Source organism: Xiphophorus maculatus, chromosome 10 (assembly GCF_002775205.1).
Source record: "Xiphophorus maculatus strain JP 163 A chromosome 10, X_maculatus-5.0-male, whole genome shotgun sequence".
Classification (NCBI taxonomy): domain Eukaryota; kingdom Metazoa; phylum Chordata; class Actinopteri; order Cyprinodontiformes; family Poeciliidae; genus Xiphophorus; species Xiphophorus maculatus.
This window is the reverse complement of record NC_036452.1, coordinates 14,684,315-14,701,832: the sequence shown is the minus strand read 5'-3', so window position 1 is coordinate 14,701,832 and position 17,518 is coordinate 14,684,315. Positions and strand designations below refer to the sequence as shown.

General features: G+C 39.4%; 2 protein-coding genes across 2 annotated transcripts; both read right to left on the bottom strand.

Annotated features, from left to right (window-relative positions):
* Positions 1-6,588: 6,588 nt before the first annotated feature.
* On the bottom strand, positions 6,589-9,535 carry arl4d (ADP ribosylation factor like GTPase 4D). Its single transcript, XM_005794729.3, has 2 exons — positions 9,381-9,535; positions 6,589-7,924 (listed from the first exon to the last, which is right to left on the bottom strand). Exon 2 carries the CDS (start codon positions 7,811-7,813, stop codon positions 7,208-7,210), a length of 606 nt encoding a protein of 201 aa, XP_005794786.1. The 5' UTR covers positions 7,814-7,924; positions 9,381-9,535; the 3' UTR covers positions 6,589-7,207.
* Positions 9,536-10,938: 1,403 nt separating this feature from the next.
* tmem106a (transmembrane protein 106A) lies at positions 10,939-17,288 on the bottom strand. Its single transcript, XM_014472278.2, has 8 exons — positions 17,079-17,288; positions 15,214-15,388; positions 14,934-14,997; positions 14,697-14,850; positions 13,669-13,809; positions 13,284-13,327; positions 13,101-13,154; positions 10,939-11,344 (listed from the first exon to the last, which is right to left on the bottom strand). Exons 2-8 carry the CDS (start codon positions 15,377-15,379, stop codon positions 11,233-11,235), a joined length of 735 nt encoding a protein of 244 aa, XP_014327764.1. The 5' UTR covers positions 15,380-15,388; positions 17,079-17,288; the 3' UTR covers positions 10,939-11,232.
* Between the last annotated feature and the right edge of the window lie 230 nt (positions 17,289-17,518).

The following is a 17,518-nucleotide window of genomic DNA, read 5'->3' as shown; positions in this document are numbered from 1 at the left end:
ATTAACATGAAACAGAAACAAAAGGAGCCACATGATGGCTTGTTAAAGACTGCAGCATGACTGGATTTAACAAAAGGCCCACTACGGGTGGCTCATTTGGAAGACCCAAATACCAGATCTCATTCGCATGGGTTCCTCCCCTTGCAATGTTTCCACACTACAGTTTTCAGGTCATTTTGTAGACCAAACCAACCTGTGTGTTCTTCTCCTGACCAGCCACTACTCTGTTTAGCAATAGTTTTGATTTTTACAACTTCTCCTTCCCTATAGTGCTTTCAGCTTTTAGTTTACAATATGTATGTATTTATTTCCATGTCTGAAATTGAGCAATATGTCACAAAAAAAAAAAAAAAAGAAAGGCTGAGCAGATGTTGAATATCAAAGTCAGTGCATAACGGTCACTTAAAAGTGAGATCAAAGTCTCTAAGTCAGACTTGAGTTCATAAAGTGAATGTTTGTATTGTGGTTTATTCTGAGAGAAGAAGCCAGTCAGAATGAACTTCTGTGCTCTGTGGTGAGCCCATGCAGTCTCAATGTAATTCACCACACTGAATTACAGTTTTTGTGGAAAAAAAGCAATCTCCCAAACAACTCTGCGATGGTGCCTTTACAAAAAACATCTGGCCTCTTATATTTGGTGGTGTTCCTGTTTTAATAGGTGTGACTCAGATAGGTGAATTTCAAAAATACCTGTACTAATGGTACTTCTTCAAGTAATGTATGTTAGACAGCTTTAATTGCAAACCTAAACATGGCAAACAACAACAACAAAAAAACATAATTAGATTGAAAGCTTGGAAAAAATGCAAAATAGTTATTCTGACTGTGATTCTACAAGGTGAATAATGACCTTGAGCGGACTTATTAGATCTGCTTTTCAACATCAAAAAGATCCTTACTGAATTCTGCAAATATTTAAAAAATCTTAAAGCACATTGATTAAAAAACAAACAAAACTTTTTTTCCCTTCTTTCCCAGAGGTGCCTAGACCTAATATAAACAGAAACACATATCAAGTAGAACACTGCAGTAATAAGCAGGGAAAAGCAAACTCCTTCAACACAAATAGCGAATGCTTCGCCGCGAGCTCTGCAGCTCACGTGTGCTTCCAGTCCCATGTGCTCCTTCGCTCTCTACATTCAAGGTTTAACAAAACCCCACACTGTTGCTGATGCATTCACAGGAGAGCCACGGAGCAGGGGTCCTCCATCAGACAGAGGTCTGATTTTGATTTTCAAAGCATCGGGGTGTCAACAAAAGCCTGGTGGAGAAAAGTTCTGATCTTCCTAAAAGACGTTTGGGAGCTGTAAAAAAAAAATGAAAGGGAGAAAATCAAGCTGTGTATGAATGGGAGGAACAGGATGAACAATGAACATTTCTAAATACGGCTCATTGTTTATCCGGTTGACATTTTTAGAAGGTTTTGAGCTTTGTGAACCAAAACATTTGTACTGACTGCTTACAATCTAACAGCTGTTACTGCTCATCGTTTCTCCTGTCCCAAGTCACAGTAATGAACTGATACAAGTAAATCTGAAACAGTAACATACTAAATCATTTTGACGCGTCAACTCAAGTCACATACTTTCAGCGTCAGCACTTTCGCAGATGCACCCGCTGTCACAAGTAAACAGCTCTGATCACCTCTCAGCATGTTTGCTCCTAGTCGGCCCATGGTGCGGCTTACCGAGGCCTGCCTGCTTCTAAGCAGCAACAGGATTACGGAGCGCTGGTGGCCAAGAGTTACAGTTTCTGTATGCTCCATCAGCTGACCTGCTCCAGATGGGTTTCTCTCATCTGTTGTTGAGTTAAGTGTGGGAGAAGGGGGAGACCCCAGGTGATACTCTGGAAGACAAGAATGGAGGCCTTTGACTTTTAAAATAGTCAACAGAAAAACGGGGGTGTGCTTTAAGGGTAAACCATGACACAATTTCTATTTCTGTTTTATACTGAGATTAAATTAGACATGTGGTGGAGATGATGTACTAAGGTGACAACTGAAAGCAAATGGCTGTGCTAAATTTAATTTAGAGGTGTCAGAATTAAGGGAGCTAATTGCCGATGCAGGCCATACATTTCAGACTTTTCAGTTATTCACAAATGAAAACTGAAAAGTGTCTATTTTTCCTTCCACGTCCCACTCACAGACAACTCTGTTAGTTTATCCCATAAAATCCCAACAAAATACACTGATGAGACAAAATGTGTACTCCATGTGCTGTTGAAATGCTAAACATAGCTTTAATTGAAACACTATTAAGACCATGAAATGTGGGTCTAATAAAAAGGTTTGGCTATGTATAAATCAAAATGGCATAAACTTTTGAGTCAGATTGTTTCCTCGTCTCCTCAATGAGCAATAAATTGTTCCTCAGCTCTAAATCTAAAATTGAAGTAGACGCTTGAAGGCCAAAAATAATAAAAAATAAAACCGAGTTATTTGCACTGAAAATTAAACTGATTGAAGTGCATAGAAAATTACGATAAAGAGAAAACCTTTCACACAACGTTTACCTCTCAAATTCACAACAAAAGCAGAAGCCCACCCCACTGTCAAGCTGAGAAATACAGCCTTGATGTTATTTCTCTCCTTGTTTATAGCTCCAAGCGTAAGAGAATTGAAGCCTCGGCTTCCTTTGCAATCTATTCAATCCTGCAGGCTCAAGTCTGAAATAAGGCCAAGTGACAGCTTTAAAACCTTTCAATAAAAGGGTGAAGCAACTAATCTGGCCCCCCTACAAGCACCGTTCCTTGTGAACCCTCACAAGACCTTCACTTTCTCCTACAAACGACCAAATCTTCTCTGCACCTAATAACCTCCCCTAAACACACAGCAGTTCCTGGGTTTTGGAGGCCGAGAAAATCGGCGTGTTTAAATTGTAGATGTATTTTATGATTGTTGACATCCATAATGCTAAAAACAGAAAAGTGGTCAGTGGTGGAGCAAACCAAACCAGAAAAAAATAAACTCTCACAATGCTGAAAGAGGCCAACTACTGGCAGATAGATCCAGATAAAAGAAAAAAAAACAAAAAAAAAAACAGAAAGAAACAAGCAAAGGAACGGAGTAGACAATATGAGAGGGTAATCTCAGGTTTTCAGTATTGATTCAAGCTGCTTTTCCTTATCTCCCTGCCCCCTCAGTAACCTCAGCTGGATTGGACACCCAGCCACAAAAAAGCAATATGACCCCCCACTGATGCCCTCTTAGGTCACCGTTTAGTGACTGCTGACTTCTGGTTGCCTTGGAGACAGAAAATTACATGTGAGACCTGGGTGGCCGTGTGGATGGAGGTTGGATCTGTGCTGAGTTCCCAGGTTGCAGTTTCATTATAAGGACAATAAAGAAAGTGCTGTTAAGCATTGTTGCTCCGCTTAATAATGTTATGACCAGTTGGGATTTGATCTGCACGACTGCTGGGTTGAAATCTGCTGTAAAGTTTGGGTGTTTCTATTTAGTATTGCCACCATGATAATGTGTTAAAAAGTAATTGCCCCGAACTCTAATAACTAGTTTTCCCACCCTTTGCGGCAAAGTTATTCAAACTGCCATCAAGCGTTTGAATAATTGTTTTATATCATTGTGGCAATTCCTTGCCTCTGTGCCTCCTTTTTATTTGACTCATTGTTTGAGATGGATACCACAACAAGTGCATAAAAAATGTTGGTTAATCCAACTACCAACACATTTCAGACATTTTGGCAAACATCCCAAAAGTAGGTGGATGACTTAACTGATTTTTTGTTTGTTTGTTTCATTTCAACTTACATGTACAATTTTAACTTTACAAGCTGAAGTTAAAATTGTTATGTTTAGGTGTGTCTCGGAAATTGAAGTTTTCATTGCAAATGGGAAAACCATTGGAGTTCTCTACTTGTGATATTAGCATTAGCATTGTTATCCAGTCTGTGATTCAAACAATGATGGACATTCATGCAAACTGTTAGTACTGACTGATATTTCCACATCTTACATGTGTAAGACATGTAAGAGTCTGCTCTCAGACCTCTTTTACCCTGTCCACAGTTCTTCAGGGTATGTTCTAGTTATGTATCTAACCTGGAGACCTAAAAATAATAAAATAAAATAAAAAACATATAAGGCCACTCAGGGTTTAATTTATAAAACCATCTTTTTCAATCTGTGGATGAAATTTTAAAAGTTTATTGCTTATCTCATGCATAGGGAGACTTCTTTTTTTCAAAACAACAGCCATGCCGTTTATGTGTATTATCTGGGTTGGGTCAAACCTTTGAATCTCAGTGGATTTTCTCAACTTGTGTCTTAAGCATTTGCATGTCTGCGATGTCTACAACCTAGAAAAGGCAGAAAGTCTGCACAGCATGTGTCAGAAACATTCAAAGAATGTAAAGTAGGAATGAGCCATGTGGCTCTTCTGGTTTGTTCCACTGCTAGCTGAGATACTGCAAAACACAAAACAACACCTTGATTCTGGACAGATACTCACAATTGTAGAATATGTGGGTGTTTAGCTTCATCTGACTGATACCGCTGAATGTCCACAGCATGTTTCAGCTGTTGGAAGAGGCATATCTTAATGCAAATTTATTCCGGCACCAGCTGCTGTGTCAAGATGATTCTGCAAAAGACACCCTTGAAACTTCTAATGAGCTCACTGCTGTGAATAAAAAAGACAAGGAGGTCACAGAAGTTAAAATATGTGCGTGCTTTTCTGGGTCTCTCCAAGTGTTGTGTGTCGCTGCAGTCACGTGTGAGCAAGTGGCTCAACTTCCTGGATGCCTGGCTGGAGGCATGCTACTGGATAACAAGCCGTTATCGTATCATTGCCAGGTGAAAATAAGCTACAGCACCCACACATACACACACCCACGCACACACATACACACACACATTTTGGTCTAAAATGTCTAATGTTTTATTTTCTACAACTAGACATCCCATCTCTGAATGCAGTTCCAGACCTGCTACAAATACCAGTGTTTTTGTGTGACATCAAATGAGAAATGTGGCATTCAGAAACCCATTAGTGCACAGGAGAGTAAAGCAAGCAGTAAGGGTTACTGTTCTGTGTTTTTCCTCATGAAAAGTGGGTTTTATAACACTCAGGTCCCCTTTAAAAGTCAGACTCTGTGAATCTCTGAAGCCGTTGATACTTTTTGCTCCTGGTATTCTGAACCAGCGTGTTAATCTGGACGGACCACCATCAAGCCGAGGTGACGACCCCAGGCAGCAGTTACCAGCATGCAGCCCTTTCATCTTCACTCATCTGGTTTCACCCCCGTTCACACCTTGATTCATGTTATTCCAACATTTCTCAAGTTGACAACAACTTACTGGATGGGTCCTTTCGGCCTCTGTAGTACTGCACACAGTCTCAATCTAATATGCATTTTATCTTGACTGGTTTATAACCCTCTGCAGCTCTAATCAGGGACTTCACCATTGAAAAATGTGGCTACTGCTTTCATTTTCCCAAAGAAACTCCGCTTTAAATCCTCTGAAACCCTAAGTTTGAATTTCTTTCTACATTTTGTGACATAACAACCAGGGACATCAATGTATTTGACTGGAATTTTATGAGGTAGGCAAACACAATATAGTGTGTAATTGTGAAGTGGAAGGAAGGTGACAGTGTCCTACAAGTGCAACAAATATCCAATTGACTTGGTTGGCACTGCTGAGGCAGAGCTTGAAAACTGAGTTTCACAGATGCTTCACATGCAATCTAACTTTTTAACAGAGAAGGCCAGTAGGGAGGCTCAATGCAAAAGCATTTACACTTTTCAGATATTTATTTGTACATTTTTTAAAACTTACTACAGTAAGATATTGGGTCTAGCAGCAGAAAAGGGGGTCCTAATTTTGTTTTTAGGAAAAGTGTTCTCGTTTATATCTTTTAAAGGTTTGAGTAACACTGCTTTGAAATAGCTAGTCTGATACTTTAACACCCAGTACTTTTTTTTAGCCATGAACCCCAGTCATTTGAAGTAAAAAAAAAAACAATCTTTAACATCTTTAACAACCAAAATGTTAACTGCTGTTAATTTATTTACTCAAAATAACCCATTTTCTTTGAATGCAAAAAACAGCCCTGGGTGGTGCACATTAACATCATAATAAAAGCAAAAAACAGCAACAGATTTGGACCACTAATTGTTGCAGTTTCACTGTCAGCAGTTGGCAGACAACAGAAGGTGGGAATCAAACTAAACGGATTGTTTCGTCTCCAGTGGGGGAAGGGAAGTTCTCCCTGTAACAGCCTCGTTTACTGCACCACGAATAGTAAAAACGGCCATAACTCAGGACTTAAAAAGGCTAAATGGTCATTGGGTGCACATTTTGTGAATATAGTGAAAGAACAGCATGTATTTCTTGTTAGCTGCAGTTTCGCAGAGACTCCTTCAGATCAAGTTAACCCCGGGGGGAAATATCCGTTTCATTAGTTTCTTTGTGCTCTGCTGCAACCACAGTAACCTTACACGCACCCTCTATAGCAGAAGAATTGACTTACTTGAAGAGTTTTTGAAAAATAATCTTGCTTGTGCGAGCTTTTGCTTTTAAATAAATCATTTATGGTCGCCTAAAAACGAAATGGTGACAATGCATTTTTCATACAGCTCTTAAGATTTATTCAGTCTCCAAATTTACAAAAATGTACAATTTTAATAAACTCTTGAATCAAAGCAACTGAAACTTAACATCTGCATGTGCTGATGACAGGAATGTGCTTTCTTTAGGTGAATTATTAATACTCTGAAACCACAAAACACTGCTTCATGTCGCATTATTAGGTAACATCTGCCTTCTGTCCAGCACGCACACTGACGCACTGAATAAATATTTCAGAGAGGATAAAAACAGTCTTCCCGTTAAAGCTGGTGATGGTTTTCTCCACCAGAATCCTGCCATATGAATGTGTTAGTACTTGTTGGAAATCGTCTTTAAATCTGGCCTAAACAAGCACTTAGTGATGACTAACTGCTGTCAATGTCAAATCATTAAGCTCGGCTTTCAGCAACTCCACCACCAAGAAAGTCAATACTGCTTCGGTGTTATGAGCAAGTCCATTTCTGCTGACCCCTGAAAGGCAGTTTGTAAATGGTCTTATTCTGTTGGCGCAAATCGCTCTCCCTCGGAAAAATAAGTGGCTCATTAAGCCTGGAAGTGTCCCAACACTGAGAGCGTCTCCTCGGGAGTTATGTCTGCAATCCCTGAGGAGAGAGTTCATCTCTTCCTGTTTCGACTGTGTTTCACCGTCTTCTTCCGCTTCAGGATCATCTCGTAGAGTTTCTCCAGGCCCATCTGCAGCCCCTGGCCGTCCACAGCGCTGCAGCCCTGCACTTGGTACAGCGTGTAGATGCCGAGTTCGTGCACGGCCAGCAGCTTCTCCACCTCGCCGACGGACAAGGCCGAGTCCAGGTCCTGTTTGTTGGCCAGGATCAGCACCGGCACCCCCTGGTTCTCGGAGGTGCGGGTGATCTTATGGAGTTCCACCTTAGCCTCCTCCAGACGCTCCAGCTCGGTGGAGTCCACAACAAACACTATCCCATCCGTTCGACGGGTGTAGGACTTCCAGAGGGGCCGGAGTTTCTCCTGGCCACCCACGTCCCACACCTGGAAGTTTGTGGCCCGGGACGCCCCCACTGCCACCTTGATTTTCTCTGTGTTGAAGCCCTTGGTGGGGATGGTTTTCACAAACTCCTTCAGTTTGAGCCTGTAGAGCAGGGAGGTCTTCCCAGCTGAATCCAGACCAATCACCACCACATGAAGACACTGGAAGCTTGGCAGGAACGACGTGTTGGGGGCAATATCAGTCAGCTGGTTCCCCATGATTCGGACCAAGAATTCACACCCACTGAGGAGAGGTGGCAGATTCCTGATTTAATCCCTTCTCACTTGCAGGTCCTCACAGGCAGACGGGACTGCTTGATGACCAGAGACCTTATCAAAGCAAAGAGAGAGAGAGAGAAAGCTTGGTTAACATTTAATGAGAAGATAAGTTCAGCTTGTTTGAAATGCGAGGAGTATTTCAATGTCAAACACAGGCGACAAAAGCGAAAAAGTTAGGAATTCAAGATCTGATGTAGCTTTATCACATCAGTCTGTGTCATTCGACTAGAAAACAAAGGTCTCAAGGTTTACTGTGACTTTTAAAAGCTTCCATGTCTATTCATGTCATAGATTGTATTTAATAGATTAAAGAAAACTAATTAATAAGTGAGAAATAAAGGAAAAAAAGATACAAACTTTTATTTACAAACAAAATCTGAAAAGTGCAGTGTGGATTTGGTACATTTTCACTTGGACCGCTAAATGAAACCCAGAGTAACCACTGAGTCCCAGTAACTACGTAATTAATAAACAATGTCCATAAGTGAAAATGCCACATTCTCACATATGGACTTACAAAATGTATGTTCATAGATTCCCTTTGTTCAGTCTAAGTGGGCTTTTTTATTTATTATTTTGCAAAGAGGAAAGAGCAAATATTCCACTTTGCAAAAGCACAAAGCTGAGAGGACAAAGCTAAGATTGCAGCAAAATATAGCATACATTTAATTTTATATGGATATGAAAGCACTCAATAGTTTTCCTTCAATGTCTGAAATTTTAATTCATTTTCACACGCAGTATTCTCTGTTTCTGTATCACATCAAATCTCACTAAGGTCACTGTTCCAACGTGACATGAGCAAAAGTTGGACGTAGTATGAATACTTTCAAGGCAGTGCTCTGCTCAAACTGGAGCAGTGCCATTGAGACTAAGCTATATGAAATAATACCCATATGAGTATTCCGTCCCGCATTACAGAGCCAAACAACAGTTAATTGGCCGTCTGTGGTTGGTTTAGAGTCTTATTTGCCCTGTCTAATCCTCTTAAGGCGGTTAAAGCAGAAAGGCTTTTCCTCCAGGCTGATTGATTTCAATCCAGGGGAAGCAATATGTATCCACAGCCTCCCTTTGCTCACTGAAGCCGCAGCAGCAGCGGCGGCAGCAGCTCTAATCCGGTTGTTGTTGACATCCTGATACACATCACACAGCTGCCTCTGGACAGCCTACAGCCATTACAAGTGGACAACAAGGCAGTGCTGTGCTTCCAGACCCTACATTGATAATTCTGGGGTTAGTTTTAAGAGGGTGATAGAGAAGACGCCGAGAAGCAGAGAAAATGCACTGTCATGTTTCTGATCTGATGATTTTGACCCCTGACTCAATTTAATTGTAAAGGTTAGAGAGCAGTCTTCTTCGTCTCTTCTGATAAAACATCCTCATCCAGATAGGTAAACAACTTCAGCGGTTTATCATGTATTTCCAATACGCTAAAACCGCAAACACGACTTCCAGCTTTAAAATACGAGCTCGCGCTGAAACCAAAAATAATTATGAACGTCCATACCTGATAAAATGCTGGGAGGAATGTTCATCCACAGGCGATAAACATAGCCATCGCTGAAAAACAAAAAAAAAATGTTTCTTTTTTTCCCCGTGTGTGCTGCAGCTGTCCGGTTGTCTTTCCCTCTGCTGCTCCTCTCTGACTGAGGAATCCTGGAGACTCTCAAGCGATCACTACCTTCAGCCCGGGTGACGTCACGGACACCTGGAGGGCTGCTCCGCGCCCCCTGCAGGCGGAAACTATGAACTGCAGGGCAAGCAGAGGCGCCCACATGGCCTGGTTTATATTTCCATTAGTTGGTTTGGTGCTTATAAGATGAAGATAAAAATAACAAAAAATTAAAATACAGAAAAAAGAAAAATGTGCTGTGATGCTTCCATCACATTGTATTGCAGTGGTGATGAGTGTAGATTGATATGCTACTTTTACGAAACAATGAGCTGTGCATTTACCAAAAAGAGAAACTAAAGGTTCAGTTTGTGTCTCATCGCTGAGAATATCATAGAATAGTCAGGTTTATACATAGATTAAATTTCACACTCTATAGGAGACTTCTGACTGCTTCATTAGAAGTACAAGTAAAAGTACAAGAGTAAAAGAGACACAAAAGCATATATTTTTAAAACGTTCAGAAACCATGAGCCAGTTTACTTAAATTTCAGTTATTCTCGTTTTTGTGTTAGTCTGTCACCAACGATTCCAATAACATACAAACAAGCTTGTGTTGTAATAAAGTTCAAGGGTTATAAATACTTTTGTAAGTCACTCTCATTTTTCCAAATTATCCTAGTGTGCACTTGAAACAAAATAAATATGATTGCTCTGTTTCAGATTTCCCTCCATCAGAACAAGAAAGCCTTTATATTAAAACCTCTGTAGATCTTTCTAATGTACACAGAAGAATGGCATTTACAGCACTTTTTTGTAATAAAAATGAAAATCAAATTAATTTCCGTGCATTAGAAAATAATTTTAGAGGTTAAACATGAGTTTTTGTTTACAAAAGAAATTAATTATCAAAGGAAAAAAATATAGGGAACAAAGATTCTGTAGAGGAAAAAATATATATATTTACATAACCAATAAAGTGGTATTAATGTAACTCTCTGAGACTCCACATATTATATTGGCACTATCAGATCTAAGAGTTATTCTCAGTTATTGAGATGATTATAAACATACCATTGTCACACTTGGCTTAAACAGTGAACAATTCTGGATGTCTAATATTCATCAGCGGATTAAAAACAAAAACATTTTGATCTCTGCATTTAACAAAAAATACAGGTATATTTTGCCAAACTGATTACCATGTACACTTTTAACAGCGCTATTTAGTAAAGAATATTGTACTCATGAGCTATCTGTAGCTTTGGCTCCACCTTGTGGCAAGTGCACTTAAAAACAAAGATAAGTAACAGAACTGTCCAAGCTTTGGCTGCAATCCCTAGTATTTTTTATCTTCATAAAAAAAAATTAAACCCCAATGGTCTTGCATTGCATCACAGTAAAGAAAGAAAGAATGGAAGTAAAGAAAGAAGGAAGGAACAATCTCAAGGAGCCTTGGATAAACGTCACAGTTTAATAAAGTGCAAATGAAATCAGGATTAACAGAGGTCAACTCTGTAATACAAAACCAATAATTAAAAAAAAAAACAGGAAACAAGAGCTTATGTAATCTGTGATAAAATATACAGTTATTATATTTAAAGCATTAATGTGCTTAATTTCTAAGACGATAGTGACTGATTAAACGCTTTTGGACAGCTAAAATAATATAATGATATCATTTTAACAGTAATAAATCACACATTACAAGGATAAAAGTACAGGTTCTGTGTTCATAAAGAGGATTTCACGATCTCACAGGATGTGGGATGGTTGAATTATTCCCGCAGTCAATGTACTCGAAAACATCCTGTGAAAGCTGCTCCGTGTGAGACAGATAGGCAATGTTCATGGTTATTCTGGGTGAAAAAGAAGAAAGAAAACAACAAAAACATGAACATCAACAATCAATGAATCATTTTAATCATATCAAACTGTTTCATCACAGTGGAGCATACACAGTCTTGAAAAATTATGCCACCTTAGCTATCTTTTTTCTGCTTTTGCCTTTTTTGGTCATAATTAAAAGTTTTAAATCATCATAGAAATGCTTACATCAGACAAAGATAACCTGACTAAATTCCTGTTGTTTTTTTTTTGTTTGTTTTAACAGAGCCACACTGGAGCCTTCTTAAATCATTAACATAATCTTTAAGATTTTCCCACATGTATTAATTGGACTGAAGTCCAGACTTGGACTAGGTCACTGCAAAGCATCCAACCTATTTGCTTGATTAATTTAGTGGCGAACTTGCTGGTGGTGTTCTAAAGATCAGAGTCCCAATGTATAACCCAAGTGAGATTGAGCTTAAGGTCGCAAACAGGAAACTGCAGATTCTTCTTCAGGATTTTGTGCCAGAGAGCAGATTTCATTGCTCCATCAATTACAGCAAATCATATAGATCTACAAGGAAATAAGTAGTATGAGACCATCACACCAACGCCACCATGTTTAATTGTAGGTATGATGTTCTTTTATTAAAATGCTGCATGAGATGTAATGGGCCGTACATCTACAAAACACTTTCACTATTTTCCAGTCGCTTCACAGACAATTTCCCTAAAAGTCTTGTGGACCATCAAGATATTTCCTGGCACATGTGAGACAAGATCTGTTGGATCAGCAGTGGGTTTTTTATTTGGACATCCCTCATACAGTAGATGCCAGCTTTGCGACCATTCCTAACTGCAAAGACATAAATGACTTTGTCTCTCATTTGTTCTTGAATTTCTTTACATCAGGGGATGATGTCTTTTTTTTGTGAGAAATTGTGGTCCACTTCATGTTGTCTGACAGGTACTGCAAAAGTTATTTCTTAAATCTACCAAACAGACAACAATTGGGTTTTAGTGTAGATAGTAAAAGGAGAAATCAAAAGAATATAGCTCATCATAGTTCATTCCTGGTTGATTAATTTGTAGCACAGGGCCAGGTAAGTTTGGATAGAAAGCATTGAAGGTGTTCAGATAATTTGCTTTGATATTTCTGGTATGAATGTGTACAGTTACACCCCTACTCATTTCAGTAATTCAAGTCAAAAAGTAAAGTACACCTTCTTAACAATTTCTTCAGTTTTCACTTTTGTCCTATGAAAATGTTTGAGAACGTGAAAACATAGGCCAGGTATATACAAAATGCAGTTTTCATATGATTGTTATATTTATTAAGATAAAAAAATATTTTCTCAATCTTCACTGCTCATCTAATGCAAAGTAGGTTCAAATTTGATGTATGTATTTGCTTCTGAAACTCGCACGAAAGGTGACTTGTGGTAAAATGCTTCTGCTAAATAGAAAAGCAGAAGTGGCCTTTTTTCCCCCCAGGGCAAAACAGAAGAGAAATTTAAAAATGCCAAACATGATTTAGTGGCTCAGACATTTTTTGTCCTTCCCTGATTTCTAAAAAATACAAAAGCAACACTGAGTTACACTGTCCTTGCGTGCTTTCTGAAGACAACATTTCAGATTTAAGGATTCGGAGATAAGAACTTCATCTACATGGGCCCTTTTTGTGGCTTTGGTTTGTCACACAGCTGCAGAGAAGTGTTGCGTTTTTGAGATAAGCTGACTAGCCTGCCTCTTTGGGTTGATTTTGACAGTGAGATTGAGACTTACTGCAACTTCAGGAACAACGTGTGGATCTTGATAGTAGTTGACTTGCAGTAATTGCTGAAAGAGACAAACATAAAGCGGTGACATCTGCTGAATCCACACATTCAGACAACAAAAAGTGGGTGTAGATTGAGACTTTTCTTCAAATGTTTCTGCAATGTGGTGAAAATCAAGTTTTGTTCTTACTTGAAGCCCTTGTCGTCAAGCGGCAGGTTGATTTGAACAATGTACTGCAAAAACCAACAAGAAGGCAAGAAACTTGTGAGACAAATAGAGGACCTTGTAAAAAGTATTTGTCGTCCTTTGAATTGACACAATCATCAGCGAAGCTTATTGGGATTTTCCCCAATTTCAGTGCAACCAACTTATATATATATATATTTATTTATTTTTTCTTTAACTCTCCCACAGTCTTAAGAGGACTGACCCCACATGTGCTTTTGCAAGGTTATGTTTAGAGTGGTTTCAATAAAATACACTCAAGTTCGTAGTATTAACATGAGCAAAAGGTAATAAATGCTTTTGTATGCCACTGTACATCACTAGCACTTTTAGCCTGGGTGACACTCACCGATTTTCTCGATCGAGACTGTATTGCCGTCATGTTGGTTATTTTGGTATGACCCACCACAATTTCATTAACCACACCCTGCATGGAGAACTCAGCAATCTGAACCGGGACAAAGTTCTCGTTGGTCATGTTGAAGAGATTCTAGAGCAGAAAACATGCAGTCAGTGGGGGAAACCAGGACAAGTTTTGTACAGCTATAAAAGTGTCGGGACTTTACCCACCATATAACATCTGCTGTATGTCATGTGAATGCCTTTCACGCCGTATATCTGACATAAACCTTAAAACTATGACAGCTTGAGAAGTCTGTGTGGCGTATGTTTAAATATTAAATTGGAAATTTAGTTACAATAAGCTTTGGTGTAGGAAAACACCATTCAGACTTATTTGTAGAAAATAAAATAAAGCGCAGTGTATGCTTTGGAAACCATTGTCTAAAGAAAGCCTAAAGCTAACTGTGGGGAACCTGGAGCTTCTGGTCAACCACGTTTTATCAAATCTAAAGTTAGAGCAGCTGTTCAGAAACTAATTTTTAAGCACTTCACACTTCCCTCTGCTCTCAAACCGAACTTATTCTCAACAACAGGCAGGTGCTGAGGAAGGCAACCTCTGTTATGTCATGTTCACACCATGCTCTTCTTGGAGATTTTCAGCTGCTTCTCTCAGGTCACAAAGCTAAAAGTGCATGCAGAGAAGACCAAGAGAGTCTCTTTTACACCTGCTGCTATTGCTGTGGTTAACAACATAAAACCATGAGCAATGTTGCTAATAATATTGCCCTTGATGCTGGCTGATACAATTTGTGTTTTTGTTTTCCTGTAATACAGTGTATTTGTTGTTTGATGAAGGGGCACGCAGAAAATCAACTTCCTACCAGAAATAAATACTTGAATCATAACCCTCTGTGTGTAATAAATCTAGTTTCTTATATGCGAGTTTCACTTTTTAAATTGCATTACTGAAAAAAAATCTGCCTTTCTCCTGTTAGTGTGGGTGGCTGGAGTTCTGTTGTTGTCGCCGTTACTTACTGTGACCTCCATTTCGACAGAGTCCGGGGTGAAGTAGACCATCACTGACAGCACGGACACAGGAGTGAGCGTGACGCTCCGCGGGAAGAAGAAAAAGAGGATCAGGCAGCAAAGCAAAATACTCAAACCCATAGAGATGCACACATACAGCTTCCTGAAATCCAAAAACAGGCTTAGTTAACATCCCAGAATAAACGTGAACCTAATGCCGAAACATTTAAATGGTGTATTCCATACGTGCGTCTGGGTTGCAGCCGCACATCATTGCATGGTATTACAGCCAGGAGCTGATCTTGCTGGCCTGTCGGTACAACAATAATAAGGGGAAAAAAAGTTTTGTTTTTACTGGTCATAATGGAGAAATGAAAGCACCAAAACAGTTATGGTTTCCTTTGTTGCGGAATGGGAAATTAAAGCCATGTGTAGATCAGCATTTCATTCCAGCGAGCTACAGCAAGAAACAGATAACAGATAAAACAACAGAACAAAGACTGTTTGCCAGAAGAGCAAGACCAACCTCTGGGAATTCGTCCGGTGCCTTTGCACGTTGGGCAGCTGTCGCTGGAGGAGCTTCCATTAATACTGCCGTACTGAGGAACCTGCTTGAGGTTTTTCACATTCTCCATTGTTTTTTTTATCTCAGGATCCACTCCTATCCTGCTGCTGTGCCCCGGTGGCGCCATGACCCTTTACTGGCAGACAAAGTCCACAAGACAAACATGAAACTTAACCGAAAAAACAACAACAACAAAAAAACGCTGCATCAGGTCCTACTCTGGTTACCTATTCAACCTGATTTCCCCACAAAACTTTTAAACGTCAATAAAAGATCATTCCTTCAGCACATGTCAGACCTTATGACGCAAATGGATGCAAAAGGGGCCCAGGAATCTTGTCGACACAGCCAAGTGTACATCTTAAATTTTCTGATAATTTTTTTTCTCCTCCGATTTAAATGCATTCGCTTTCAGCCCCTTTTACTCTAATGTCTCTGATCAGCAGAGACACAAAATCAGACTTTATAGTCTATATGCAAAACATGGCATATAGACGAAAACAGTGTACATCACCCCGGTCATGTCATTGGCCACTGTGAAACATGGCGGTGACACCAAGATGCTGCGAGGAAGCTACTCCTTAGCACAGAGAGGGAAGACCTGAAGGTGGATGGAGCTAACTAAAGACCAAGCTTGGAAGAAAACCTGTTGAATGTTGTAAAAGACTTGAGACTGGGACAAAGGTTCACCTTCCAACAGGGCAATGAGCTAAACATACAGTTAGAGATACAACGGAATCGTTTAAGTCAAATGACCCAGTCGAAGGCCATACCCAAATCCTATTGAGAAACTGTGCAGGTCTTGAAAAAAGATGTTCATTGAGGGTTTCCATTCAATCTGACCAAGCTTGACCTATTTTGCAAAAAAACAAGGTCAAAACTTTTGGCCTCTATGCACAAAGCTGGTAAAGGCATACTCCAAAAGACCTGAAACTGTTTTTGCAACTAACGCTAGTTCCATCTTGTCTCAGGTCGACTGAATATAGGTTGCAGTTGATAGCAGTGTTGTTGGTGTTTTTTTTTAGCAATTAGGTCAAATCCCAGCATGGGGTCCACCTGCATTGAATTCAAACCTTCTCCCACCCTGTGTATGCAAAGGTTCACTATGGGAATTACAGTGCATGTAGAGTTAATTGATCTCCAAATAACGCTTAGAGTGAAACAGCAAGCATGGAGTGACTGCACATGCATTAAAGCAATAAACAAAAATCTGTGGCATGTACAACTTTAAGATAAGTTATATTTTTTGTCTTACGCTTGTGCACAGCCCCGTTTTAATATCACCCTGAGCAACAGCGCATTTAAAAAATAACCAATGCATAGATTAAATAAGTCTGTGTTAATCTAGGATGAACTGACAGGCTCCATTCCCCCTTCTAATGACAGTTACAGTTTTTCTTCTTTCTGTGTTATATCTTCATAAACGTATGGTTTATGTAAGTTATTAAATTTTACTGACAAGTAAAAGATAAACAGACAAGTTGATTGAAACAAAGCTTTTTACTTATACTGTACCAGACATAATATAATAAATCATGTCTTTTATCTGCAGTTATTCTGTCGACGAGTATAGTTTAAACACAAAAATGATAGGAACTTCAGGAATGTTAGCTAGCCTATCAACAACAGTATTAGTCCTTTCATATTCCATAATGTTATAAAAACATGTTTTATTCGAAGAATAAAACGACCCATTAATAATGTCTGGACATCAGACACTGTCCCAATCAGGCTCATATGCTGATTAAATGACATCATCTCCCACCAGCTGCACACAACATGACTTTTATTTAACAAGATGGACTCTTATTCACCATCGCTCTTACCTTCACAACTTGGCTGCTGCTTCTACTTCCAGCGGGTATCCAGAGTGAATTTATAAAATGTCTGCTGTATTAATTCTGCCTTTAAAAGCAGCATTGGAAGTGCTTTATTTTCTCCTTTCTGCGTCAACACAACAAAACCAGCAAAGGAGAAATAACTTCCTACTTCTCAGCGGCGGAGCAGTTCCTGTATGTGAAGCGCAGGATCACATGGGGCTTGAGTTGTCATCGACTTTTTCTTCCTTGTGTACTTAACAGAGTTACGCCAGAGTATGGGAGATTGCGCAATTTTTTTTCTCTCCAAGCAATCCCTTTTGCATAGAAAAGAAAGGAAAAACAAAAAAATAAAATATCTATTACTGTTTTTCTTCAACTCTTGGTGTTTTTAAAGCCACTTTCTAAAACATATTTGTACTCGCTGGCTTTTAACACAGTGCGACAGA